The 9990-nt window shown below is 38.8% G+C and overlaps 1 protein-coding gene across 2 annotated transcripts in view; it reads right to left on the bottom strand.

Annotated features, from left to right (window-relative positions):
* The window catches only part of Ngly1 (N-glycanase 1), a 46677-nt gene that overhangs the window by 34424 nt on the left and 2263 nt on the right, over positions 1-9990 (bottom strand). For both annotated transcript variants that reach the window (XM_057769335.1, XM_057769334.1), the window contains exon 2: positions 6795-6909. In XM_057769335.1, coding sequence (XP_057625318.1) covers positions 6795-6909 — 115 coding nt within the window. The remainder of the gene's footprint in view (positions 1-6794; positions 6910-9990) is intronic.

Genomic DNA, 9990 nt, shown 5'->3' on the forward strand with positions numbered 1-9990 from the left:
CCCTAGCCTTAGGAGAGCTTTAGAAAAACAACACTTTAGAATATGGTAAGAGTGCAAATGCATAGCCCTAAACTCTCTGTAATAAAATGAAATACTGTAAGTTTCTATTAAATTCTATACAAAGTAATGATAGTAGAAAAACTACCATACAAAGGAATCAGGAGGATGAGGCCTGTAATCCCAGCTACTCAGGACACTGAGAAGCAGAATCCCAAGATCAATGAAGACCTGGGCAAGCTAGTGAGATGGTCTCATAATATAGTTTAAAAAAAATCTGGAGATACAGGTCAGTGAGATACATTGGTTCCTAGCATTTATGAGGAACAAGGTTCAGTTCCCAGTATACATGTGTTTGTTTTGATTTGTTTTAAACACAACAGAAAGATCAGGAAGGTATCACACAAAATGACTGAGAAGCTATGTAACATATAGTAAGATAAATATGGTTGACAACAATGAATGGGCTATCTCAAAACAGTGAATAGCATTTTCAATGTTCCCAAAGAAATACCATCTGAGAGGATAGATATGTCATTTACCTTGACCTCATTTAGTAAACTGTATACTATACAATAATAACAATAACTATACAATTATTACTAAAACTTTTTTATAAAAGTTACATGACAATTTCTAAACCCAAGTTTTAGAAAATAGTTACAACAGAAGTGTGTTTTGGTCCACTATTTTCCAAGAACAGTTGGAAGTATACACTGACAGTTAATTTGAAAATGTGGATGGAATTTTTTTGTAATGCTAAGGGTCTTACACACACTAGGCAAGTTCTCTACCCACAAGTGACATCTTTAGTCCCAAACTATAGATTTATTTATTTATTCATTCATTCATTCCTTTTTTTTTAAAATTCAGGGACTCACTGTGTAGCCGTGGCTACTCTAGAACTCATTATGTAGCTTGGGTGGGCCTCGAATTCATGGAGATTTGCCTGCCTCTGACTTTTTTTTTTTTTTTTGGTTTTGAGACAGGGTTTCTTTGTAGCTTTGGTGCCTGTTCCGGAACTAGCTCTTCTAGACCAGGCTGGCCTCGAACTCCCAGAGATCTGCCTGCTTATGCCTCCCGAGTGCTGGGATTAAAGGCGTGCGCCACCACCGCCTGGCCCTGCCTCTGACTCTTGACTGAATGAATGTACCATGACACCTGGCATTAGAGGGTTTTTTTTTTTTTTTAAAGATGTACTTAAGAGCCGGGCGGTGGTGGCGCACGCCTTTAATCCCAGCACTAGGGAGGCAGAGGCAGGCGGATCTCTGTGAGTTCGAGGCCAGCCTGGTCTACAAGAGCTAGTTCCAGGACAGGAACCAAAAAGCTATGGAGAAACCCTGTCTCGAAAAATCCAAAATAAATAAATAAATAAATAAATAAAGATGTACTTAATTTTTAAGTATATATGTGTCTGTGTGTGGGTATGTGCATGTACACACAAAGACCCAAAGATGTCATTGGATCTCATAGGACAAGAGCTAGAGGCCTTTGTGAGCTTCTGTATGTAGGCAATGAGAATCAAACTCAGGTCCTCTGTAAGAGCAGCAAGTGCTCTTAACAGGTAAGCCATCTTTCTAGCATCCCCCAACTACAATAAATAAATAAATAAATAAATAATAAACCTACAGATTATTAACAGGAATAGAAAAGTTCTCTAAACAAAAACAGAACAAAAATAAGTAGTATTTGTTGAGATTAATTAAGTGCTTATTCATAGCACAGATTGCTTTAATATATACTTATACAAGACTCCTAATTCAAAATAGTAAATTGTAAACCAAGAAAAAAGGTGAAATGAAAATATATCTAACCAAGTTTCAAGGTGCTGAGAAGTAACAGTGGCAAACAGTAATTCTACCAACTGTAATGTGATTAAAGGTTGTCACCACACATAGTAGCCATACCTTATGCTAGATAGTTTATGTCAACTTGACAAAAGCTAGAGTCATCTGAGTATGGGAACCCCGATTTAGAAAACACCTCCATAAGCTTGCCTTAGGCAAGCCTGAAAAAGCACTCTATCAATTAGTGACTGATGGGGGAGGGCCCAGTTCATTGTTGGTGGGGATGCCCCAGGGCTTATGGTCTTGAATTCTAAGCTGGTTTAGCAGCTACTCCTCCATGCCTTAGCACCAGCTCCTGCCTTTAGATTCCTGTCCTGTTTAAGTTCTAGCCCCAACAATCATGAATTGTGATATGGAAGTGTCAGCAAAATAAACCCTTTCTTCAAACTGCTTTTTGTAACAGTGTTTGGTCACCACAGCGACAGTAACCTTAAGACACCTGCAGATTATACATTAAAATAACTGAAAACAACTACTTCCCTAGTAATGGGAAGCTGCTGGAATTAATAACAACAGAAAACTTCATTGCACAGAATTCATTTTCAAAATGTCCATGATGCTTCATGTACTAAACATATTACCTGTGAAAATTAATTTCTACCACCCATGGTGTTGATCCCGTCTAGGTACTGTGCAAGAATTTCATGTACATTCTCTCCAATAATTTTCAGAACATCTGAAAGGCTATAATTTTACCATTTACATACATTTTATATGAAAATACAAAGGCTCAGAAAAGTTGAATAACCTAACTTGTGCTACTCAATAATTGCTCAATCATGGATTCAAACTGCAATGACCTCAATTGTTTTGTTAGGACTGACCCCATCCTAGTCGGACAGAAACCAAAACCTACAAGCTTCCGCAAATAGTTGGAAGGGGACAAGCAAACAGAACATCTACAACAGAGATGGCTCACCCTTTTCAACTTTAGAAAGGCTGTGAAGAACAGTAAATACTAGAGATGGGGAGAGGGACAGGTAAGAGAAGTTGGGCACAGTACTACAGCTGGAGAACATTCTGGTATGTTTTGGGTATAGCAGAGTGCATGTAGTTACAACTATGCAGTTATATCTCCAAGCAGGATTTCAAATGTACTCACCATGATGGACATGCCAATTACTTTGATTTGATCCTTACCTCATGTATATACATATATCAAGATATCACATAGGATCTTGCAGAAATGTACAAAATAGTACATATCAATAAAAAACAAAAATCCATCTGTAACCCTAGTACTGGGGAAGCCAAAGCAGCAAAATCACAAGTTTGAGGCCAGCCTGGATGCCACACTGAGTTTCAGGACAGGCTGTTGAAGAAAACAAACAAGAAAATTCAAATAACAAAAGTTTTTTAAAAAGGGGAAATGCTTCATGTCTATAAGTACCATCTGGTTCCCACAAATGAAACCTTCTGGTGACTTGGTATTCGTGAGGCAGTACTGGAAATGCAGATGGTAGTCTGTGGGGGAATGGAACTGAAACTGAACTCTGTGGCCAACAGGGAACTGATGTATATTTGGTTATGCATGGAGCACCCAGGTAACTGGTCTACATCTCAGTCCACACCTCAGAGTCCCAAGAGGACAGAAGTGTGGTTCTACCCAATCCTAAAAATGATACCTATGGCCAGTATGTTATTAAAAATCTTTAATCCATAGCACATTTTCACAAAAGGTCAAAATGATAGGCTATATATAAAAGATCCAAGAACATTTTAAGAAATGAAGAATTCTAAGATTGAACAAACCTGCTTATTGAAATATTTTTCCCGAGACAATTCTCATGCAGGATTGTTTAGCAAATCTAGCCTAGGACAATTAAAGACCAGAACTGTGTTTTAGAAAACCAAACAAATCTGCCAGATTTACTATGCTTCATCCCTACCAAGATGGGAAAGAGAATGCAGATAGAGGACAGCTAAGAATGGCCCTACTACACTAAACTGCAGGGTCAAAAAGATGTTTGGATCCCAGTCTTCCTCAACCTCACTCATAATTTTCAGGATTTTAATATACATTTGCAAATTTTAGGGTAAACATCAGATGTACCTTTCAACTTAAAAGCCTATCAAAACTCCTAATGTGTTCAGCTATATTAGCCCATCTTACAACTCAGTCACAATGATGAAACAGTTACTTCAGATCTGTCCTGAAGTGTGAAGTCTAAAGACTGGCAGAAAGCAACTATAATTTCACTTTAATAGAACAGTGTGACTCCATTTACATCAAATACTATTCCAAGTTTCAGAGTAGTTTGTTATCTGGCATGGAGGAGACCCAACCACAATGAATGCCTGACATCGATACATTTCTTTGGGTGTAGGACATTTAGGGTCAAAACTAATACAGTCCTTGGTCAGAGGGTTACCCTACCTAGCACACAAATATTGGCTAAGTGAAAGACAAATATGATTCCCTTGAACCTGTGATACTTCAACAATGAGAAACTGATACAGCTTCTACACGTCAATTACTAAGTTTTTTTAATTGCCTGCCTAATTTTAAGTCTTCATTTCCTTGTATAAAATCAGCAGTGATCTCCTTTTTCTCCTTTTATAGTTGGAAATTCTCTACATTCAGATTTTTTTTTTTAATCTGTAATCAGATGATATCATGCTTTAGAATCCTGGCCTGATCTCTTTTGAGTTGTGGACTTACTTTATTCAACTTACTAATATTTCTACTTAGACAGTATTTAATAGCCAAGTAATCAAACCAAAAGTCGAGCAGTGCTTTCTCCCTTAAAAGCTGCCACTTTCCAAGTTTTTCCCATCTCATTTAGTGGTACTCCTATTGACTTAGTGTCTGAAATCTAAACCAAGATAGCCCCAATTTTTTCCTTTTCCCTTGTACAGACTTCTAATTCATCAAGACCTATTGGTTCCTCTACAGAAGTATACACACGTAATTCCTGAATGCATCTAGCTCTCATCTCTCTACCACCAGCAACATTCAACAAATGTTTCTAGCTTACTATCTGCACTGCAAAAGCAATCCTCTAGGAGCTAGGAACACCAGAGACAGAGCAGATAAAAGCTCTTCCACTATTCACATAACCACTGCCAGGCATTCTTAAACTGGTTTAGCAAGCTCAACTGCTTTTCCTGTACTATCCCTTGCCTGCATTCCAGATTATCCAGAATATTCTCTTTGCAATAACTAACATATTTGAAAATATTCTTCCCTACTTAAAATTTGACCTCAATATTAGTTCCACTTCTCATCTCTGTGACAGAATATCTGACAAACAATTTAGAGTACGGACTTATTTTGGCTTAGGTTCAGCGGGTTCAGTCCTTGTCACTTAGCAACATGTTTCCGGGCCTATGGCTAGACAGAATATCAAGGTAGTGGGACCATGTGGAGGGAGAAGGAAGACAGTGTATACCAAAGCAGCAATAGGAAGAGGCCAGGGTAAGAGATAGCATCCACAGCTGTGTTCCTAGAGGTCTACTTCCTTCACTGAGGCCCCATCTCCATAGTTCTACCCCTTTTAATTAATCCCTCCAGGGAGGGATTCAACCATTCATTTAGTGAAGAAAGTCATGAATTGTCTCTGGAAATACTCCCATAGATAAGAGATAGACGTGTTTTACTAAACTCCCCAGGTGTTTATCAATCTAATCAAATTGATAATCAAGATTAACCTTCAGGGCTTCCTCTCTCACTCAAGTCTTTCCTTGGTCTGTTGATCCCTAAAGCTATTTTCTGTGTCACAGCTACCACAGCTAGAAGCCCTAAGCACAAGCCAATCCTCTGTGTGAACTGAGTTTCAGGCACTGAGTGGTTTCTTGTCCCTCACCTTTGCCTCCTCAGAGGCATTCCCTGGTCACTGACTGCTACAGTGACTGCAACTCTAACTGCAGTGAGCACAGCACCGTCTTTTCTCCTTCGCACTCGTAGCCGCTTTCATGCTCTCTAACATCTTGGAACATATGCTCTCGGTGAGGTGGGGCTATATTAACTTGCTTCACAGCTGCATCCTTGTGGTGTGCAATAGAAGGGCAGACAAGAAGGAAGCTCCATCCCATTTCTTTAACAATGTCTATGATGCTGCCTCAGACTGCCACTGGCCCTGTAGTCCTGCTCAGCTTCCAAATCCTACATATCACATAGGGGAACATAGAAGATTCCGAATCCTCCGTCTGTCTTTTGAGACAGAGTCTGAGTATGTAATCCAGGCTGCCCTGAGCTCACAATCTTCCAGTCTGTTTCCCCCCAAGTAGGTAAGACTACTGGATATGCCAGCATGCCTGGCTAACATTCACAATTCTGATAACTATGTGTATTGTGTTATCTCTGCCACAAGGTTTGAGGGGATGGAAACACCAAACTTTTCTTGTGAAATAAAATGGTAAAAGACCTTGAGATTCCTGTCAGAGAAGAAAATCATTCTGTGGGCAAGTAAACTCATCTTTTCTAGATTTGTTTCACATTTTCTACCTCCTACTGGAGACTACGATGATTCTTAGGATCCACTGTGCACTCACAGAGCCAGTGCTTGCAACAAGACAGAAGGGGCCACATTATTCGATCCTCTTTATTCTAAATCATTGAGACTTGTAAGAATTCCTAACTCAGGAAACTTGTTACATTTATATCCTGACTTCATTATATTTTTAAAATGTCTAACAGGTAAAAAGAAGTTCTACACGTTTTCAAAATGATCAATTAATTAAAAGTAATACTTCAAGCCGGGCGATGGTGGCGCACGCCTTTAATCCCAGCACTTGGGAGGCAGAGGCAGGCGGATCTCTGTGAGTTCGAGACCAGCCTGGTCTACAGAGCTAGTTCCAGGACAGGCTCCAAAGCCACAGAGAAACCCTGTCTCGAAAAACCAAAAAAAAAAAAAAAAAAAAAAAGTAATACTTCATTCAAACAACTATTCATTGGCACTGCTGACTGCTTTGCACATGCAGAAGGGGAAGAAAGCCTTACACACTTACCTCTTCAAAGCCCATTTCAAACAAACACTCAACAGCTCCTCTGACCGGCAAGAGTCTAGTAGAAAAAGCTGTGTTTCCAATACGGATGGATCTGTATTTTTCATCATTGGGGTTTCTGATAAAAAATAAAATAAAGGGAATATAATAGGTAATATAAGGCAACTTATCTTTTTAAGAGTTTATATAGTTTCTTTCCACATTTTGGATCAGCTGCGCTCATACATGGCAGTAAAGGTTCCAACTTTAAAGAACGAGCAGTCCAGACAAGCAGTTCAATTCTATGATTTTTACCTCTGTACCACTTCTACTGGCCAACTTAATGGATGACAGTATTAATGCTGCCATAGGAAATTGAGTGACATTTTAATTCTGTGCTGTTACAATTAAATACCTTTTGAGTCTTTTAAGTTTCTAAAAGAAAATAATTGACAGTAGCTCCAGGCAGAAAGTAGAGACCTTTGCTTCTTCTGAGGGATCCCATCACTAGAATGGTTCCTGGCACAAAACAGTGATTAAGAAACCTTTGTGAACTGAAACTGGGCTAAAGAAGCTTTGCTTACAGCAGGAACCTTAACGGTCACTTAGCTTCCTTTTCTCCCTGGAGCAAGACTGTCTTTACTATAAGTTTCTATCTTAGTTCAAAATGTATTTTTAGTGTAGGAAGTAAGGTAATAAAAGGAAAACACGAATATTTAAGGACAAAGCTGAAGCAGGACTGCTTAGCTATCGTGCATTAGTGTGGTCTACAAACTCTCGTCCATGCAAGACCGAAAGGTCAAGGACTTATTTATAAGAGTTTGACAATACCATGAGAGTTCCACTATATTCTACAAAAGTTGTAGGTTCACAAAGGACTGAAAGTTTTAAAAAATTCACATATGATTTCAGAAGCATGCATAGACTGATCAAAGCTAAGGGTAGTTTATCTTCTCTACATTTATTCTATGTATTAGGCCAGGGTTTCTCAATCTTGACACCACAACATTCAGACCACAGCTGAGGGGAGATTCCTTATATACCACAGAATGCTCAGCAACCCTGCGATCTATGTCATAACATTTAAACAAACAAAAACTAAATTATAAAATGACCCCAACATTTATCAATGCTCACTGCAGATAACTGTGACTTTTCATGATACATGCCACAAGGTGACAGACATATCAGTGCCACCACAACTGTATATCCTACTTTTAAAACACAGCAATTTTAACCTTCACAATATTATCTAGAGATCTATATGGTCATCATGTATTTTTTTTAATGGTTTTTATTGCATTATAAAAAGAGTCTAGCAATGATGGTCATATCTAGTTCCCAGACTATTTTCTGTTTGCTTTGCTTCACCCAGGCGGTCCTCAAACTCAAAATTCTCCTTGTCTCAGCCTTCTAGTTGCTTAAAGAAGTTACGCATGCCGGGCGGTGGTGGCGCACGCCTTTAATCCCAGCACTCGGGAGGCAGAGGCAGGCGAATCTCTGTGAGTTCAAGTCCAGTCTGGTCTACAAGAGATAGTTCCAGGACAGGCTCCAAAACCACAGAGAAACCCTGTCTCGAAAAACCAAAAAAAAAAAAAAAAGTTACGCATGCCCAACCCACATGCTTCTTTTAAAAAATTAAAAATGCTAAGCAAACCCTCATGAGTTTAAGCATAGACTAAGCCCAAGAGTTGGTCCTCCCACGCCAGTTGCACCATGGGCACTGACCTTAATTTTTGCTTGATTCTTCAACAACTTAATTCTCTCTGCAGATTTTTCTGTCTATTGTCACACTTTGATGGTTCCCACCCCTCAACACCTCTGTTATCTATTAAATATTTTTGCAAGTTGTAACATTTACTTCACTTGTTAGCAATTATCTTGTATCTTTTCTTGGACCATTTTCTGAATGGCTGGTTTCTGATGACTTTAAAAGAATGGAATCTTGAAAAGGCAGCAGAATTTCTTGTACTTGCTCAACTGTCACTTTGAAAACATTTTGTCTTCCTAGTTGTTTTACTCTCGTGGTTGTCTACCAAGTTATTTAATTTTCAGAAAAATAACATTTGCTTTTGTATTTGAATCAGGTAAGAAAAGTCATAATCCCCCTCCCCCTGGATTTTGGAAGCAGGGTCTGGGCCTTAAAGGATACAGGAACTATCACTGTCCCACCGCTACCATCCACTGTTCTTACAACCAAACACTGCACACTTATCAAAGTACAGTGGTGTATGCCTGTAATCTCAACATGCTACCTCTGGCCACACAATGAAACTCTCTCAAAAATACAACAAAAACAACTCTCAAAAACCAACCAACCGACCATGAATGTGGGGAAAGGACTTGTACAACAGAGGGGGTGATGACAGGGAAGGGAAGGAAGAGTAAAAGGTGCACTACAAACATGCATGAAATTCCATGAAATTCCAAAGATCAAATCCAATCAAAAAGCCCACCAACCTGGTAAACCAATGAACAGAAACAATAATAATTATAATAACCTCAGTAGTAGCTATGTGTGTGCCACGTCCTTTATTTCTATTTTATGATACAATCCTAGAACAGAATATTTTTCTTCCCTTTTATAAGTAAGGAAACTCAAACTTGGAAATTATATTTAAATTACCTATGGTTACACTTTAAAAAAGTGGACGAGAATTAAAACTTACTGTTGTGGTATAAAGTCTAAACATACTCCACCACACAAGCTGCCAACAAACTCACCAGCCCTCAAGACTCACATTCAATTTCTCTATGTGTCAATGGCAAATACATTAAAAATTAGAAGTCAGCTTTATTATTCTGTCTTCTATTGCTTCTTACACTGTCACTGAAAATTGGGAACCGCTGACAATGTCTGTCTCCATTCCATCGGCATTTATGGCGATGATTACAAAATGACTTCACAACTACAATTAATGCCCACTTCTTCTAATGCTATTCCTCAAGAAACTGTACTCCAGGAACCATAAGTTCCCTTTGCCTATCACCTCACATAAATGTTCTCTGCTACTCCATCAACTGGTCCTACCTGATCAAACCTCCGTTCTTTACTATCTCATGTTGGGTCTCCCCAGTATCTCCTAACATCCAAGTATAACTACAGAAACATAAACACTATCTTGGAACTGGTCTTTCTCCCAAATATATTAGTATTCTTTGAACAAAGAAACTACTTTTGAGTATTGGTTCTTCCAGCATAGTCAATAATAACTGTCTC

The sequence above is a fragment of the Chionomys nivalis genome, chromosome 5 (assembly GCF_950005125.1).
Source record: "Chionomys nivalis chromosome 5, mChiNiv1.1, whole genome shotgun sequence".
NCBI lineage: Eukaryota > Metazoa > Chordata > Mammalia > Rodentia > Cricetidae > Chionomys > Chionomys nivalis.